General features: G+C 43.1%; 1 protein-coding gene across 4 annotated transcripts in view; it reads right to left on the reverse strand.

The window, feature by feature from the left end:
• Positions 1-19,687, reverse strand: part of mxra7 (matrix remodeling associated 7) — a 105,852-nt gene that overhangs the window by 30,680 nt on the left and 55,485 nt on the right. For 3 of the 4 annotated variants that reach the window (XR_004415862.1, XM_033044603.1, XM_033044602.1), the window contains exons 3-4: positions 12,929-13,019; positions 6,506-6,577 (exon numbers count right to left, since the gene is read on the reverse strand). Coding sequence is in view for 3 of the 4 variants with exons in the window: in XM_033044603.1 (XP_032900494.1) it covers positions 6,544-6,577; positions 12,929-13,019 (125 nt within the window). In the remaining variant the exon portion in view is untranslated. The remainder of the gene's footprint in view (positions 1-6,505; positions 6,578-12,928; positions 13,020-19,687) is intronic. The other variant, XM_033044604.1, reaches the window with a different exon arrangement.

The following is a 19,687-nucleotide window of genomic DNA, read 5'->3' on the forward strand; positions in this document are numbered from 1 at the left end:
CCTACCAGCGGGTCCCGGATCGACGTTTCCCTGAGGGGACCTGGCCAGAACATCGGCTTTGGCGGCGGCGCAGAACATCGGCTTTGGCGGCGGTGCAGCGCTGGAGCGCTGTTGCGGAGCGGGCGATGCCTTTCCTGGGTCGCCGCGCTGGAACTCCAGTATGCTGGGACCGCCGATAAGAACATTGTGGAGCCGCGGTTCTGCGGAGCGGCCAGCTGCGACGCTGAACGTTACATCCCGGAGCCTGGGATCTCTTGCTGAGATCGCCAGTGTGCGGAGCTCCGTCCGGCGCGGTCTGTTGGCTTGGAAGCCGCGGTCTCTGGTGGGAAGGCGGCCGTTCCTGGCACCCCAAGCCGCTGGGGGTTCTCCCGACGCCGGAGCACCATCACCCAGCGAGAACATCGGGCGCCGTGGCGGCGACTGTGGAGGCCTCAATAGGCCCGACTTTGGGTGGACAAGAGGATGGGGACTGGACTTTGTGCCTTCCCCCACAGTGGGAATCACTGTGGGGGGATGTTTTTGTGTTGAACTTCTTTTTGAATGCTATGTTGTATTTTTATTAGTGTGCTGCAAGGACATCAGAATTTCCCCTGAATAAGGGGATTAATAAAGTTTAATCTAATCTAATATTTAAGAGGGAGTTAGATGTGGCCCTTGTGGCTAAAGGAATCAGGGGGTATGGAGAGAAGGCAGGGATGGGATACTGAGTTGGATGATCAGCCATGAACATATTGAATGGCGGTGCAGGCTCGAAGGGCCGAATAGCCTTCTCCTGCACCTATTTTCTATGTTTCTATGTTTCTATTCCACTTTCTCATCCACTCCCTGCACACTTGGGGCAGTTCACAGAGGCCAATTAACCTACAAAATCATGCATCATCAGGATGCGGGAGGAAACCGGAGCACCCGGAGAAAACTCACGTGCAATGTCCACACAGACAACAACAGGAAGTCTAGATCGAACCCTGGTCTCTGGTGCTGTGAGGCAACAGCTCTACCAGCTGGAGGAACAGTGAATATTACCCATTGATAAGCTTGCAGCATAACTGGCCAGCAACTATACAAACAGGAAGCGTAACAAAAATTGTTTGATTCATTATCTTGTCCTCATCAGTGCAAAGTACAATTGTTCAATGTCAATTCCCAGCAGCCCTGAAAACAACAGCTAGAAAAGCAGGAGGTGACAACACCTACCTCCCCGAGGTACAAAGGGCCACATTTACACATGCCTTTGCTATTTCAAAGGCATGTCAGGATGTTTTAAGTTTTACCTTTAAAAACATGCACATGTGGAAAGATAGGCAAGCTAGTTAAAAACCCACAGTACAAATATGAGCCAAAGGTTAATTTGAACCAGAATACAACTATTTAATGTTGAAGCTATTGCTTCTGGTTTGTTGTGTAATTCTTGAATAATGAAAGGCCTCAACAGAGTGCATGTGGGGGAAGATCTTTCCAGTAATGGGTGTCTAGGACCAGAGGGCACAACAGCAGAATAAAGAGACATACTTTTGGAATGAAGATGGAGGAGGAATTTTAGCCGGAGGGTGGCACATCTGGAAATCATTGCCACAGATGACGGTGGAGGCTAAATCATTGGGTATTTTTAAAGCGGAAAGTGATAGGTTCTTGATTAGTAATTGTGTCAAAGGTTACAAGAAGGCAGGAGAATGGGGTTAAGCAGAAAAAGGTTCAGCCATGTATGAATGCGGAGAGATGGACTGAATGGCCTAATTTTGTTCCTATGTCTTCTGATCTTCCCATGCACATCTTGGAAAACAATGGAGTCTTGAGTGTAACGGTAACTGGTGAATGGCTCGATGAAGGAAATTCTACCATTTTGTTTCATTTTTAAACAACTTAAAATCTCCTTTGGCTCTCTAGAAGACTAATTCATTTTAATGTGCAATCTTATTAAGCAAAGATCAGACAACGATCAAAGTTCATAATCGGCAGAGCTAAAGTGCTTTAAAAAGTGAGCTATTTAACCAACATTTTCAAATAGGCTTGGTTTAAGTTAACAGATTGCTGCCTAATTTTAAACAATGTCACTTGTTTAACTTTAAACAAAGGCCTGGATAGAGTAGATGTGGAGAGAATGTTCCACTAGTGGGAGAGTCTAGTACCGGAGGCCATAGCTTCAGAACGAAGGGACGTATCTTTAGAAAGGAGACAAGGAGGAACTTCTTTGGTCAGAGGATGGTGAATCTGTGAAATTCATTGCTGCAGACGACTGTGGAGGCCAAGTCACTGGATATTTTTTAAAGGCAGAGATTGTGACAGATTCTTGGTTAGTATAGATATCAGGGGTTATGGGGAGAAGACAGGAGGATTGGGTTGAGAGGGAAAGATAGATGAGCCTTGATTGAATGGTGGAGTCGACTTTATGGGCAAATGGCTTAATTCTGCTCCTATTACATGGACATATTCCTTGTAAATTTTAGTTTTTAATATTTGGTGATATTCCAGTACATTGCAGATATGCACACACACGCGCACACACACACTAAAAAAAATACTCAAAACTTTGCCTAGTTACAGATGAGAAGACGGTTAGACAGGCAATTGGCTCCACATACAAGCTCTCCTCACTGTGCACATTGGGAAACATTTGGAATTTAAAACTGGATTTCTTGGAACGTTAAATACAAGATATCACATTTATATTCACTGTTTGCTCCCCTCAAGTACTTCACTGGAGTATTGTGTTCCACCAAATACTGTAATCAGTAAGTTCAATAAATAGATCAGCTGTAGTGTGAAACCTTAAGATAACTGGCTGAGAAGGTGATCAAGAGCAGACAAACCTGCTGGAGATAGCGTGCAATTATATTTTTTAGAAATAGAGCATGGACCCTGGTCCTTCGGCCCACCAAGCCCATGCTAACCAATAATCACCCATTTACAGTGGCGCTATATTATCACACTTTTTCCTATCCACTCCCTACACAGGAGCAATCTTAGAGGCTGATTGATGTGTATCTTTTCTTAGAATACCAAGCCTAAGTGTTTAAGCCCCATCTGTTACAAGTATCTACTAGTACCCGCACTTGGGAGATTTTACTGGATCAGGCTACATTTCAGAGACTAATTCATTTCACCACCGTAGTCTCTTTTCTGAATTAGTTTACTGATAAATCACTATTTTGAGAGACCACCCTTCCCAACCTCGGAGATACTTCCAACTAGTGAGGCAGTTAAAGAGTTATTTTTTTAATGCACATTTAATTCCAGAGTCATTTCTATAGAGGTTTAATTTTAACGGTTTCCAAGTCATGAGTACAATAGTTACAGACAAACATATTTGACAGGTGAGGTCAGAGGATGATGAGCGGATTCTATATCCTTTAATTCATGACGACCCTCACCAACCTCTAACATTTACTGTTTATCGACTAGTGGAAATCTGTAGATGCCTTTTGCAACTACATTGATTAGGCCATGGCGATCCAACAAGTCAATACCGGTCCTATCACAATCTTGATTACGGTTACTGCACACCGCACAGTTCCTCTTTCTCAGTTCTGGGAAAGAGTACGTCATGCCCTTTAGGTCATTATGGTCAGGATTATTTATCTAGATCATGTCACGAAGATGGGCAAAGTGTACTGCCTAGAAGATATTGTTAATCTCACTCAGGTCAAGGTTCATGGCCTTCATGCATTTTGTTCTGACACATGTCTGTGCAACACTGATATGGTTGAGGAGATGCATCACTTTGCAACTTGTGGCGAAGCAGCATAGGGGTCCTACAGAAATATTCAAATGCAAAACACAAGCCTTTAGTTAATAGGAGATAATGTGCTTGGTTCATCTTTTCAATTACTGTCTTGTGATTAAATATTTTCAAATTAATCTGCTCAATCCCTCATATGTAGACCCCTTGCGAACGATTAATGCATCTTTGGATTCTCTACCAGAATTTGCAAACAATATCATTAACTCCAGACAATTTCATAGAGAGCAGGGGCACTTGAAATATTAATTTACTTTGGAATAGGAAGTTCAAGTGAATGGCCCAAAGATGTTAAATCAATATGTGCATGCAAGCTGCTGTTCTAGACATTAATGCCAATGAGCTTTCAAGAAATAAGCAATAAATGCATTAAATGCACGGACATGGCAAAGAATGGCTCGTTTGGAAGGTGGTTCCATTTCATCCACAAATTGAACTTGACAAGTTGGTAATTTCACATCAAGGTACACACCCACCACTGATTTTCCAGCACCCTTGGTTCCAGAGCTTTGCTGGATTATCCCTTTTGCCTGACCAAGAGTCATGGCCTCCGGGAGGATTTCAGCTGTACTGGAACGGTCTGCCTAGGTACCGAGATACCGGCCTGCAACGTCAGCCTCAGACGTCAGCTCTGGGAACGGATCTACCAGCTCCATGCGGGCCAGAGTTCCAGAGTGTTGGTTGCAGGTGGGGGGGGGGGGGGGCAATTGTGCCGATCAGAAGTCCCGATGTGGTGGAGATCAGCTGCCTCACTGGCCTAGGCACCACATTTAAGGAGTCTTCTGGGGAGGATTTCAAGTGTGCTCTTATGATTTTGTCCGGGTTAAAGGAAGTGACGGAAAAGAGATGGACCTGCATCACAAACAGCAAAACTTTGTTCAAGAAAATGTGGAAAAATTAAATCAATATTCAACCACTCATCTCATTCAAAAAGGTCACCCCATTTTCCAAGTCCCTCAGTGGCTACACTTGCCAGTGTTAAATTCCATCAACCATTCCTGTGTCCTTGTTGATATGGATCCTGTTGCAACCTTCAGATAAAATTGGTAGCATCTCCAAAGATTGGATGTTTTCTATTTCAATCTCAGTCACTGAATGACACACAGTACCAACGCCTATGACACTGTTGACAGTGCACAGGAAAAAAGGGCAGATATTCAAATTGATGAAACTAAGAATCCTTGGAGTGTTAACTGCACTGAAGTTTTCCCGTGAAATGGTAGCAATGCAATCAGTGTGGATGCAAGCACAAAATTAAAGATGGTTACATCTTTACTCTAGCAAATGTAATTGAAATTCTACTTTTGCTACTCATTTCTCACCATTCCACAAGCTTATTGCAATGGGGCTGATTTATTGTGAGATCACGTGCTTAGATTAAAAATGTCACCAAGCACAAAATTTTCATCAAAACTAATGGCTTCAAGGGAATGATTTGCAGTGAGCAGTTATTGAAATGAGGGAATTTCAAAGGCAATGGCCGATTTAACCCAAGCTTTGAATATAAGGCAACCCTAAGTTACAGAGACCCTTTTTAAAAGCTGGTACTTTTCTCACATAATTTTTTTTTTTTTTTTAAATAAATAAAAATTGGAGCCAAGCAGAAGGCAGGTGGTAAATACAGGGATTTAATACTGGTGTTCAAGTTGTAAGCTTTTAAATCCATGATTGTAAAGAATGTCATTAATCAGAAGTTTGATAGATCAATCCAAAGACCTTGGTACATTGAGCAAGGTCAAAGATTGCTATAACCTTGAACTGAACAGATCAAGCAGTCAAATGGTCAAGATAGACATAACGCGCTGGAGTGACCTCAGCGGGTCAGGCAATATCACTGGAGAAAAAGGATGGGTAACGTTTTGGGTCTGATCCCTTCTTCAGTCAAATGGCCAACTTCCCCATTAACGAGGTGCAAGCCAACAGCTTTATTTCTTTCACAATGAGACAAATGCAACCATGAAGTCAAACAGCAGTGAAACAAATGCCTTGCATTAAATAGCTCAATTTATGAGAAAATAAAAAGCTTAAACATTAAAAAAAAAAGTATCCTACAAGCATGCTCATGCAATTGCAACCAGAACAGGGCCAGTTAGGGAACTGGTCACATTCTACACTCAATAGTGAGCTAGTGCATGTTTGGTAGGAGAATAGAGGCAGAGGTGTATGTGCACTGTAGGGGGTGGGAAAGCACAAAACTGGAAAGAAAAAAAAAGATGCAAGAGTTAGAAATCAAACAAAGATTGGGTTGTAGAATAATTGTCCTTTGTAAATTGTATATTGTGTGTGTAGTAAAGTCTACTGTAATTGGAATTAATTTGGCATTTGTTAAAAAGGAAGACTGAATTGGTGGAAGTACACCGCGGTGAAGGCAAGTTAAAGACAACACAAATACCACAGGTGGTGGGCTATCAACAAGGACCATCCCCAAAGATACCTGTCACATTACATTTAGCCAACACGTACTCAAGGAATTCTAGTTCCCGTTAAACATCCACACAATTACAATGGATGGGACCTTTTGAAGCTTGCATTGAATGGTCATTTGCATTAATAGGGTTCAGGCTTAAATACCATTTGTTGTTTTTCATTGAACCTTCACAGATTCAGTTTTTCAGTTTATTTGTGACCAGTTAATACACGATTAAAAAGGTTCAGATAAACAGGGTTATGTTACAAGGCAGGCAATAGTTCAGGAATGACAGACAGGGGGAGTGTTATGATGTGGAGGACTAACATGCAAGGGGCATACTGAAAATAGACAAGCCTTACCAAAACACCGTTACACAAATTGTCATCGGGCCTAGAACCTAGACGGAGGTGAGGTCAGGGGTTAACTCAACCCTGCAATGAAAGGTCAGGAATAAAGATTGGCAAAGCTCAAAAGAAAAAGCAGCACAGCAAAGTTAAATACAAATAAAACCAATAATGGCTCTAACATTCAGTAACAGAAGCAACATTGAGCGCAAAAAGTAAAGCAACTTAAGAACAGCAGCGGCATTTTTGCATTATAAAGCCAAATGGAGCTGTTTTGACAAAGAAATGCAAGCTAAAAATCAATGGGAGTTGCATCAGCTAGCAAATGTTACTTTCCAGTAATTGATATTCCGATGAAGTTGGGAAAAGCATTCATGAATCTTTAAAGCTCTATGCCGATATCACCAACACTTGAAACACAAAACTAAATCAAAAGCAAACGTCATGATTTAAATCAGTTCAATCGTCTAATCAGGAATGTCAAAATGTGCATCAATGGTGAAGTTAGAATGATTCGCAACAGTCCAAATTGGCATTGGTTGGCAAGAGAAAGGTCAGAGTATCTGCTGAGGTTTCAATTACCTGCACAATTTCAGATACAAAGTCAAATCGCAACGCAACTGCTACGTCAGACCCTCGATGTTTCTGTTCTCAAGCACTTTTCACATCTTTTGGACAGTCCCTTGTGACCTATAGATAAATACCAGGAGCTAATTTGGCAAATTCACAGTCTGGATGGCTATCCCATTTTTGTTGGAGTTAGTATTTTTAAGACTATGTGGGAAATCTGTCTCTAACCAGTGACTCTACCCACATGTCATGCAGAGGAGAAATTGTGTTCAACTCAAGTGCTGCACATCCACTGAATTGGCTGTATTTGCAGTGTATTTTGGATAATACAGCCAGGCTTGAAGTCATGGTTGAGATCCACAAGCAAGCCAAAGGGGAACCGGATGTGCACTGCAATTTTAAGGGCATTTACTATACTGCCCAACATCAGCTAATAAAACTCCCGATAGCTCAGAGCCAGAGTCATAGAGTGTGGAAACTGAGCCTTCAGCCCAACATGTCCCATCGACACTCATCACACCTGCCTGCATTTGGTCCATATCCCTCCAAACCTGTCCTATCCATGTACCTGTAAATATTTTAAACATTGTGATAGCACCTGCCTCAACTACCTCCTCTGCCAGCTCATTCCATACATCCACCATACAAAGTTACCCATCAGGTTCCTATTAAATCGCTCCTCTCCCCCACCCCTCCAAGGCTTAAGGATGTGTACAAACAGAATCTCTTTGTTTGCACAGACATTGTTAAGCCTATTTTCTACGTAACAAAATCTGTTTGCTACCCGGGATACTCTGCACAGACCTTCAATTGCATGATCTGTCACACATACTGATCAACTTTACTCCATCTACATTTCACACTGCCTCAGGAAAGCAGCCAACATGATCATGTACCTTTCCCACCTGATCATTCCTCCTTCTCCCTGCTCCCATTGGTGGAAAAAAAGGAAGTTTGAAAGCATGCACCAGACTCAGGAACAGCTTCTTCGCCTCTTCTCCATGCAAGCCACGTCCACATCCCAATAACAGGCCTCGCTCTCCTGCCTTGGAACCCGTCTGGAGAAGGAAATTGCCGCGCCCGGCCTCTGAAGACCAGGAGGGGAACAGCGACAGATGCTAGACAAAAGGCCTGGTGACAAGAACTAGGGGTCTTAACTTCCCTGCCCTCAAGTTCGGCTATGAAAGGTGCCCCGCGGGGAACAAGGCCTGAAGTGGGTGTGGGAGAGGGACTACTGGAATGGAGGCAATGTCTAGAACTGGGCTTTGTGGGCAGCTGCAACTGGGACTGTAAAATGGTGCCAAAATCTGGCGACTATGGATTCAGTGGAGTGTTCTGTACTAGCTGAGGAATTATGCTCTTGTATGGTGGTAGTCTTGCTGATCTATATGCAAAAAAGTATTTCACTGTATCTTGGTAAAAGTGATAAAGAAACAATTGAACCATCATCAGGCTTTGACCCGTACTTTATTGTCATAGGTACCTAGGCACAGTAAAACGCCTTTCTGGATGGTTCACCAAAAAAAATCTTACTATACATTAAAAAAATGATAAGCAAGTATAAGAATAGTAGATTACATAGGGGCAGTACACGAGATTCATCACATATCCTGCACCATCTTGTATCATTCAAGTTCAAAGGTGTTAAAAATGTTAGTCTTAGCTTGGTCGCAAAGGCCCATTGTGATGTTGTCGATCTCCTTCACCGGTGCTCTGCCGCTCCAGGCCGCGTTCGTTCCTCACTCTTGCCTGACCTCTGTGGAGCCCCCTGAAGCACCCGATCTACGCGATCCACTGCTGCTGCAGAGTCTCCAGCGGCCCACTCCACTGACACCTCAACCCCTGAATGTACCGTCCCCTCAGCTTCCACTGTCCAATTTACCTCCACCCCATCGGGGATATCGGACTGTGACTATAGAACTGATGTGCTATAATGCAGAGAACTATTTTGGTACTTCGCATCTCATCCCCCCCTCCTCCCCCCTCCTTGATCAAATGTGCTCGAGTTTGACTTTATTGGATTAATGCATGGTATATCCTATTGCATAGCATGCAAAACAAAGCTTTTCACTGTACCTCTGGACATGTGACAATAAAACTAAACTAATCTGCCATGTTGGAGCAAGCGTTTCAGACTTTACAGCGCAGAAAAAGGCCCTTCAGCCCACCGGGTCCATGCTGGACCTTGATCCCCGCACAACAGCACTATCCAATGCACTAGGGACAATTTTACCAAAGCCAATTAACCTACAAACCTGTACGTCTTTGGAATGTGGGACTAAACCAGAGCACCTGGAGAAAACAGTCACAGGGAGAACAAACAAACTCCATAAAGACAGCACCTGTAGTCAGCATTGAACCCAGGTCTCTGGTGCTGTAAGGGGGAAACTCTACAGCTCCTCCACTGTGCCACCCAAGTCATTCAACCTCTCATGCCTGCTCCGTCATTCAATGGCCTAATTGCAACCTCAAACATTGCTTCCTACATCTCCCAGTAACCTTCCACCCAAGCAAGTAGCCACCCACCACCACCGCCTCCACCCTACCAGGAAGTTCTAAATGCTCTCCAAATGCATTTCAAACAAATTAGCTCATTTGATCTCCATTCATTTCCGCTAGACACAACAAACTCTAGTTGGGAATCTAGATTGGGCAGCATTGGGACAGGGCCAAGAAACAGGGCAGGTCAAGGCAGAAGATAATTCCCACTCAAAAATAATTGAATCAATGCTGCCACTGAAAATGTTAAGTGGCTGCTAGAACAGTGAACAGGAGAGCACAGGAACAGGCAATGTCTGTGCCGAACAATACCAAGTTAATCTAACCTCCTCTGCTTACACATGACCCCTACCCCTGCAGTCCCTGCATATCAATGCGCGTATAAATTACCAATCTAGCAATGAAAATTTGAGTTCAACATTTTACTCCAATTGCTTACATAAAGTATATTTTGATCATGTTGCTGAAACAGTTGAACCAAGGGGTGTAGTTTAAATTACAATTTGAAATTCCAGTAAGCTCTTAATTCCATTATTATAAGTTCCAATTGCAGTGGTGCCGATTAGAACATCCAAATTGCATAAGCAATTTAATTAAGTGTTTACTTCAATGCCACAAAAAAAAAAAAGAGCATTTCGAAACATTAGCTCTGCAAAGATATCAGAGTCAACATGATACTTTCCCTGTTGCAATGCGAGCTGCCCAAATTATACAAAGCTTCCTACAGATTTTATAAACAGTCCATCCCCAGAGCAAGTTCGGTTTATTCAAGTCTAGTCTTCAAATGTGACCCCAGTATTTAAGCTTGAAATCCAAAGTTGGTCAACACCAAATTGGTTAAACCTCTGTCCTGCACAGAAATCCCTGCTGTTTGCTCAAAGTATATATGAGATCAAACCAAACAGAAAAAAGTCCACAACTACTTCAACATGACAAAATAAGTCAATTTGCTGGCATTAAAAGAAAAAAAAAAGTAGCAGGAAATCAGGTCAACTCAAATACAACTTTGAATTAGAACATAGAACAGTACCACGCAAGATACTCCAAAGATGTACAGGTGTGTAGGTTAATTGGCTTTGTTAAAACATTGTTAATTACCTCTCGCATGTAGGACAGTGCTGGTGTATGGAGTGATCGTTAGTTGGAGTAGGTGCAGTGAAGCATCACCAAAACAAGCACTATGAAGAGCACTCAAACATCAACTAAAATGGAGCTCATGCAAGATAATTGGGCCGTATAGAGTGTACATTGAACCATTTGGATGCTTTAAGTTGTTTGTTTCAGAAGGAACTGCAGATGCGGGAAAATCGAAGGTAGACAAAAATGCTGGAGAAACTCAGCGGGTGCAGCAGCATCTATGGAGCGAAGGAAATAGGCACCCGAAACCCTTCAGACTGATGGAAGGTGGGGGGGGCGCAGGGAGAAGAAAGGAAAAAGGAAGAGGAGGAGCCCGAGGGCTGAGGGAAAGCTGAGAAGGGGAGGAGACAGCAAGGGCTACCGGAAATGGGAGAATTCAATGTTTATACCACTAGGGTGCAGACTGCCCAAATTAAATTTAAATTACATTTCTTTATTTATATAGCACATTTTTAGTCAACTTGCATTGACCCCAAAGTGCTTCACATAATTACATTCACACACACAGGCAAAGATGGGTGAAGTGTCTTGCCCAAGGACACACACAGGCAAAGGTGGGTGAAGTGTCTTGCCCAAGGACACAACAACAGTATGCACTCCAAGCGGGATTCGAACCAGCTACCTTCCGGTTGCCAGCCGAACACTTAGCCCATTGTGCCATCTGTCGTTGGGCAAGACACTTCACCCATCTTTGCCTGTGTGTGTGAATGTAATTATGTGAAGCACTTTGGGAATATGAGATGCAGTTCCTCCAATTTCCGGTGGTAATTGGATTGGTAATTGGTTGTTTGGATTTGGGGCGCATATCAACACCAAGAACAGGGATATTGGACTTTGAATACATGCAAGATTCGAAGAGTCAGAACAAATAATTGAATGATAATTGAATTTATAGATATTGTTTATGACACTTTATAAATATTTTTTTTTTTTTTTTTGTATGCTGTTTCACACTTGCTTTTTATTCTTTTATTCTGTTTGAAATAAATAATAAAAAAATCTAAAAAAAGAGAGGTAAGAGCCTGTCCCACTTGCATGCGATTGAATGCGTTTGGCGCGACCAAACAGAAGAGGAGTTCACGCGAAGTACGTGCTAAGTTCGCGCGTGACGTCATTTGCGTCGTACTCACCAACCAGCTGGGCAGGAGGCTGGCCGACTGAATTAGGGCGTCACAGGGCGTCGGGCGGTGACGTCATCATGCAACGCCACGCCGGGCGGTGACATCATCGCGCAATGTCACGCGCTAGGCGTACGCCGTCAAGATGCTGCGTACGACCGCAATGCGCCTGTGTGCCGACAGGCCGTTGATGTGCGAAGATTTCGGACACTGTCAGATTTTCGGAGCCCTGCGCGATGTCGGGGCCAGCCCCGCCCAACTCTGCTCTTCTAACTCCGGGCCCACACGCCTCAAGTGACCACGTTTGGTCGCGCCAAACGCATGCAATCGCATGCAAGTGGGACAGGCCCTGTAATTTGAGGTCCCAGCAACTGCATCGCAACAGGTTACACCTTTCATGTTGTACATAAGCTTTTGGAAGCACCATATCAGTTTAGAAAGGGACCGAATACTTGCACTGCCTTAGAGGAAAGACATTGCATGTGGCTACTCTATCCTATATCAAGTTGCAGAAAATCCCCAAAAAGCATGGAAACAACTCAAATCTACTCTGTGCTTTAAGCAGTTCAGTTCCACAAATCAAGGCAAAAACAAATTCAGCAAGTATAATTTACAGAACACAACTAAAAAGCAATGATATTCACTCAAGAACCAATTTTACTTTAACTTTCTATACACTACCCAACGTATTCATGCCATTCATTCTAAAAAAGGTGGAAAAACAAATTAATCAAGTGAATGACATTCTAGCTTTGTTCATTTCTCAGTATGGTTTAGCTCTTGCCATGCAGTCTTGCCCATCAACTGCTTTTAAATATTTAACTTTGCACAATGGAGATTCACCATAAAGACCTTAATGACCCTGGTGTGGTTTTTATATTAAAAGCCCCATTACCAAAGTCTTTCCACAGCTTATCACCATAGTGTCACTTGTTAGATTGACAGGCTCCAAATACATTATAGTGGAGAACATTTTCTATAGCTTCAGTGAAAAGCCACTTCAGGACTGTAAAGTAGTCAAGAAAACTTTCCAAGTTCAGTATTTTAACTTTTCTTTTGAGAAGGCAAAGTGTTTACATTTGATATGAAATCTGAATTTGCTCAGTTGACATACCGCTGTTCTTCCTCCAGTTGATCTTTAGTCAATGTTTTTTCATAGCTGCTGTGTCGAATCTTGCCAGGACGGTACTCATCAACTAGGGCATCTGCAAGACAAAAACAAAATTAGTTTAGTTTTGAGATATAGCACAAAAACAGGCCTTCTAGCCTACACCCACCATCTATCATCTGTGCACTATTTACAGAACTCAATTAATCCACAAATCTACACATCTTTGGGATGTGGGAGGAAACCGGAGCACAATGGGGGAAAAAACCCATGTGGTCACACTGAGAACATACAAACTCCTCACAGGGAGAACATTTAAACTCTTATCCCCAAAATAATACACATTAAACACTGTGCATGAAAATACCAAGTGAGCTATATCTTAAAGCTACAGCAGCTATCCCAAGCAAATGAGAATGACATAGGGTGGTGGGTGCCTGGAACATGCTGCTAGGGCTGGTAGTGGAGGAAGGTACAATCTAAGCAGCTTTAAGATGGGAACGGATATGCAGGGAATGGAGAAATATGGGTCATGTGTGGGCAGGGGAGATTCATTTAACTTGCATCATGTTCAGCATGGACATTGTGGGCCAAAGGACCCGTTGTTATGCTGTTAGAGTTTCTATTATTAGATGACCCCAAATAAAATTTATTATGTTCAAAGCACAAATTTGGCAGTTTAATATTTCATGAGGTGCCAATGCCGAAATGTTTTGACATTACCTCGTTGATTTGACATTAATGCTACATTTCACCATTACACTTATTTCAACAATTCCTTCTCATACCCAAAAAGGTTCAAACGATTCAATGCCAGTAAAACCTTGGCTTAAAAAGGTACATTTCACTCTTTATCCAGACAAAATGTACCCAACAATCCGCTGAGTGGAAAACGTGAACAATAATCCAGTCAGGTGACCACATGCAGTTCAGTAGCATAGACATTTCAGCACGCAGCATTTGTTACTTGGTTGGCATGCTGAGCTACTAGTCCTATTGCCCTTAAAACCCTTCCAAACCTGTCCATATGTATTTTAAAGCCATAATGGTATCTGCTACTATAACTTCCTCTGGCAGCCCCTACCAAGTCAAAAGGTTGCCTTCGAGATCCTCTTAAACCTCTTCTGCCTCACCTTACGCCTAGGCCCTCTAGTTTTAGAATCCTCTAAAACTAGGGGGGAAAAAAGAGCAAGAATTCATTTTATCCTTGCCCCCCCCCCAAGGAAAGAGGGCAAAAGACAAATTTAATCAGTTTCAAACTAAAATTGAAAACCCCAAATAGTTTGGAATAGCAAAAGGGCATTTTTCCAGTTGGCCTCAATCTTTATACAAAATAGATGGCAGTTACAACAAAAACAAATAAATACCTGTTAGAGCCACTGCCTATGTACCAAAGATCAAGATTTACATAATCTTCCTGAGGCTATGAGTTTCCTCGCACATCCCCAAGAAATGTAGATTTGTCGGTTAACTGACATCCAATTGCTGCCAGTGTGCTGGGAGTGCAGGATAAAGTGGAATATTATAGAACTGGTGTGAATGGACTATTGTTGGTCGGCAGGCTACATAACCAGTTTCCATGATGCATCTTTCAATTTAATTCCATTTTTGTACTTTGACCTTTATAATTTGGCTTGTGTTAATGGCCAGTGTAAATATTTAAGTTTTAAATTAGCTTCCCCAAAAGAGTTTACAAAGCCAAACCTCCCTCCTTCCTACCACAAACTTCAGTATCCTTAGCTGTTAAAATCACATTAGTTTATATTCAGCGTCGTCCTTTTAAATCCAACAAGTAGGCCAAGAGTTAACTACAGGCCGAGGGAACATAAAAACCCTCCAAATTAGGTATCAAGTTTAATTCACACAAAGTTAATGAGACAAAGAGGACTAGTATGCATCACCTGATGTGAACCAAGCAAACAATTCTAAAGAGAGAAGTTAGCTGTATTGAGCTTATTGATAGGAAGGAACTGCAGATGCTAGTTTACAATGAAATTAGACAAAAATGGTCAGCTCAGTACCTCTGGAGAAAAGGAATACATGACATTTCAAGATGGAACTCTTCAGAATGAAAGATTGGGAACAGGGGGAGAAATGTTGCATTTGAATACCCAAATTCCTCTGCATGAGTCATGGCAGCTGAAATTAAAATTTGCGCACTTAAGTCAGATTGCACTTGACTGAAACTGTAATCAGAATGATATGTACATGATATACTAGTTTTCTACTGTTGATTGTGCTTGTTTAACAATGCCCAATTGGGAGGCATTTACATTCTCCACTCCCCAGTACAGACTCCAAGCCTGATTATTTGGTTTTAAAGGGTAACCATGAACACAAACTATTTGCTAACCTACCGATAATTTTAACAACTAAAATTACTGACATTTATGGATGAGGAAGGAGAGATACATTTTGTTTTTGTAGACTATTTTAGAGTTTAAAAATCAAAAACCATGAAAAATAACCACCCAATACAAAGAGTAATTTGGCAAGGCTTGATAGAAGTCAGTCACCAGCTTGCTTCACTATACTTTGGTCATAGTCACTTACAGCAAGACCCAAATTCATTTTTCCAAGATATGGGGCCTGGCCTAAAAGGTCAACATTTACCATCTTCACCTAAGGTCAACTCGAGTCAAGTCAAGTTTATTGTCATGTGTCCCAGATAGGACAATGACATTCTTGCTTGCTGTGGGGAAGTAGCTGTTCCTGAACCTGGGTGTTGCAGATTTCAGGCTCCTGGACCTTCTACCTGATGGCAGCCGAGAGATCAGTGTGTGGCCATGATGGTGTGGGTCCTTGATGATGCTGGCAGCCTTTGAGGCAGCGACTGCGATAGATCCCCTCGATGGTAGGGAGGTCAAAGCCGATGATGGACTGGGCAGTGTTTACAACTTTTTTGCAGCCTTTTCTGCTCCTGGACGCTCAGGTTGCCGAACCAAGCCACGATGCAACCAGTCAGCGTGGTCTCTATTGTGCACCTGTAGAAGTTTGAGAGAGTCCTCCTTGACAAACCGACTCTCCTTAATCTTCTCAGGAAGTAGAGGCGCTGATGTGCTTTCTTTATGATTGCATCAGTGTTCTGGGATCAGAAGAGATCTTCGGAAATATGCACGCCCAGGAATTTGAAGTTCTTGACCCTTTCCACCATCGACCCGTTGATATAAATGGGACTCTGGGTCCCCATCCTATCTCTTCAACAATCAGTTCCTTGGTTTTGCTGGTGTTGAGAGCCAGGTTATTGTGCTAGCACCATTTGGTTAATCGGTCGATCTCACTTCTATACTCCGACATCCCCATCAGTGATTTGTCCCACAACAGTGGTGTCGTCGGCGAACTTGGAGTTCGCACTAAGTCTGACTACGCAGTCATGAGTATAGAGTACAGCAGGGGGCTGAGCACGCAGCCTTGAGGTGCTACTGTGCTGATTGTTATCGAGGATGACACATTTCCACCAATACGGACAGACTGGTCTGTGAATGAGGAAGTCGAGGATCCAATTGCAGAGGGATGAGCAGAGACCTAGATCTGAGAGCTTGGTAACCTGCTTGGAGGGAATGATGGTATTAAATGCCGAGCTGTAGTCAATGAATAACAGCCTGACATATGAGTATTTGTTGTCCAAGTGGTCCAGAGAGGAGTGGAGGACCAGTGAGATTGCATCCACCGTTGATCTGTTGTGGCGGTCAGCGAACTGCAGTGGGTCCAGGTTTTTGTCGAGGTAGGAGTTGATTTGCGCCATGATCAGCCTCTCATAGCACTTCATCACCACAGACGTTAGTGCCACTGGTCGACAGTCATTGAGGCACGTCACCTTACTCTTCTTGGGCACCGCTATTATTGATGCCCTTTTAAAGCAGGTGGGAACCTCAGACCTCAGAAGTGAGAGGTTGAAAATGTCCATAAAAACTCCAGCCAGTTGGTCTGCACAGGACTGCAGCAGCTGATGAAGATGTACGCAATGCTGAAGGAAAGACAAGATTTAGCAACAAAAGAACCACAGTCACCCTTACCTCAGGAATTCAGTTCTGCTCCAATTTAGACCAAGGTTGTGATAATGTATGGAGCCAAACGGTAGCAGCAATACAGAACAAGCAAGTTATTAAGTACTATGCAATAGAATTGAGAGTTATATCTTCCATCACTATTTGATAGAAGAGGGAGATCAGTGAGCAATTTGTGATGTGTGCAGAGTGTGCAGTTCAGCTGCTTATGGTCCATTGTGCCGAATGAATAGCCAGTCGAGCAGCCATTCTCAAGAGCACAGTGGCACAGCAGCACAGTTGCTGCCTTACAGCATCAGAGACCTGGAATCAATCCTGACTACGGGTGCTGTCTGAAAAACATTCTCCATGTGACCACACGGGTTTTCTCTGGGTGTTTCCTCTTGCACTCCAAAGACATACAGGTTAGTATGTTAATTGGTTTTGGTAAAATTGAAAATTGTCCCTAGTGTGTGTAAGTAGTAAAATAAGTAAGTAATTTTTATTTATACAGCACTTTTAAATCAAATCACATTGAAGCCAAAGTGCTTTACAGAGAAGAAATTAGATTATCATACATCCATATAAAAAAAAAAAAAAAAAAATACAATACACTATAGGATTCAACATGAACATCCCCCCCACAGCAGAATCAACACTTTCCACTGTGAGGGAAGGTACCAAAAAGTCCAGTCCTCCTCCTCGTAGTCCACCCGAGGTCAGGGCCTATAGGTGTCCTTGAGACTCTTGAAAGGCTCCCATAAATAAAATTTATTATTATTATTATTTGAGGCCTCCGCAGCCAGTCGCCGCAACGGCAGCCCGATATTATAGGCCCTCTTGCCAGGAAGATGGAACACTCCTCAGTCGGGTGAACACTCCTCAGCGGCTTGGAATGTCTGGAACGGCCGCTTCCTCCCCGGAGACCGTGGCTCCCGAAGTCCTCAGGCCGCGCTGGTCAGAGCTCCGACTCTGGCGATCTCAGCGAGAGATCCCACGCTCCGCGGTGTTTTAAATCCAGCACCGCCTGCGGCTGGACGCCCGCAGCCACAGCTCCTCAGATGTTGGAGTCGGCGGTTACAGCACTCCGGAGCTTACCGCACGGCGACCCAGGTAAGGCATCGCCCGCTCCGTGATGGTGTCCCAGCGCTGTAGGATAGTGCTAGTGTACAGGGTGATCGTTGTACAGCGTGGACTTGGTGGGATGAAGTGTCTGTATCCGAGCTGTATTTCTAAAGTCTAAAATACAATTATAGCACCAGGCAATGGCATAGCAATCTTTAAGAATGGATAATCAAAAGGAATTCTGTCAGGTAGATAAAGGAGAGTCACCAGTTTATCTGCAAGTATCCTCTATCCAAATATCAAATCTGGTTGCCACATCCATTGGACTCAACTGGCTTAATGGAGATTCGATCGTCAACCTTGATGGACAATGAACTCTCCACATTCTGGGCCTAGATACTATCAGTCTCCTCCCAAGAGTTCATTAATATTCAGCAACTGAGGGCCAATCAGGTTTCCTTGCCATTGTTTGACTTGATGCCAATCGCAATTATGTCTGGCATTGTCTGAAGGTCAACCCCATCTACCCGCAGTAGTATCTTGCTGTTAGGACAAAAACCCGACTAATGGATAATCGCAATATGCCAACTATAAGGTTATGGTAGAGGACAACTTTCAGGCTATTGCTCATTTGGCCTCAGTTGGTTCATCCTCTGTCGAACTTCAGTACCTTTAGATGTTTGAGACGTCATCTAGGGCAGCAAGGCGGCGCAGTGTAAAGTTGCTGCCTTACAGCTGCAGAGACCCATGTTCGATCCTGGGTACACAAAAATGCTGGAGAAACTACTCAGCGAGTGCAGCAGCATCTATGGAGATAGGCAACGTTTCGGGCCGAAAACCTTCTTCAGACCCGACTATGGGTGCTGTCTGTATGTAGTTCTCTCCATGGGTTTTCTCCGGTTTCCTCCCACACTCCAAAGACACAGGTTTGTAGGTTAATTGACTTTGGTAAAATTGTGTAGGATAGTGCTAGTGTCAGGGTGATCGGAGACGACTCGACTGAAGGGCATGTTTCTGCGTTAAACTAAACTAAACTAGCCACCATATCTAAATTTGGTGCTTAGCTTGACATAGGGTCCTCTCTCTGCCTTTATGGTTTCACTGTAGCTTTAAAGCCGAGAATAGTTTGACAAGAGTATTTTGGAAAGCAGGTAAGAATCAACCACATTTTACTGATCATGGGTCCAGTTACTTGAACCAGCAAATTGAACAGAAGCATTTAAAGCATATTCTATTAATATGTAATTTTAGTAAAGTGTTTGATATTAAATATACCAATGTACCTGGTATTCAATGGAGACTCTGCCAGCGTTACAAATTCAGAACTGCCGCATCTACATGTTCAAAGCAAAATTCTATTCCATGGCAATCCAAGGCTCAAGTTGCTACCTGTTGGAAGGTTTACTGAAACGAAAGTAGGAATCTGAAAGTCTACACTGCCTAACATGTTCACTCACGGATAACCAAGCCCCAATGAAGTTTTGTGCAGTTGTCTTCATGCCTTCCTAGCTCAATTAAATAGGTGATAGACACAAAGCCAGTTGATCTAATGGGTGTGATACATGGGTAGACAGTCACAAATGCAGCACTAGGATCATGTGCACGGTTTGCAACTCCATAATCTCACGAGGTCACACTTTATTCTCCCCTTTCTCATCAGGCGAGAGGTACAGAACTGTGAAAATGCATACCTCCAGATCCAGGGATACTTTTT

This window comes from Amblyraja radiata, chromosome 26 (assembly GCF_010909765.2).
Source record: "Amblyraja radiata isolate CabotCenter1 chromosome 26, sAmbRad1.1.pri, whole genome shotgun sequence".
Taxonomy (NCBI): domain Eukaryota; kingdom Metazoa; phylum Chordata; class Chondrichthyes; order Rajiformes; family Rajidae; genus Amblyraja; species Amblyraja radiata.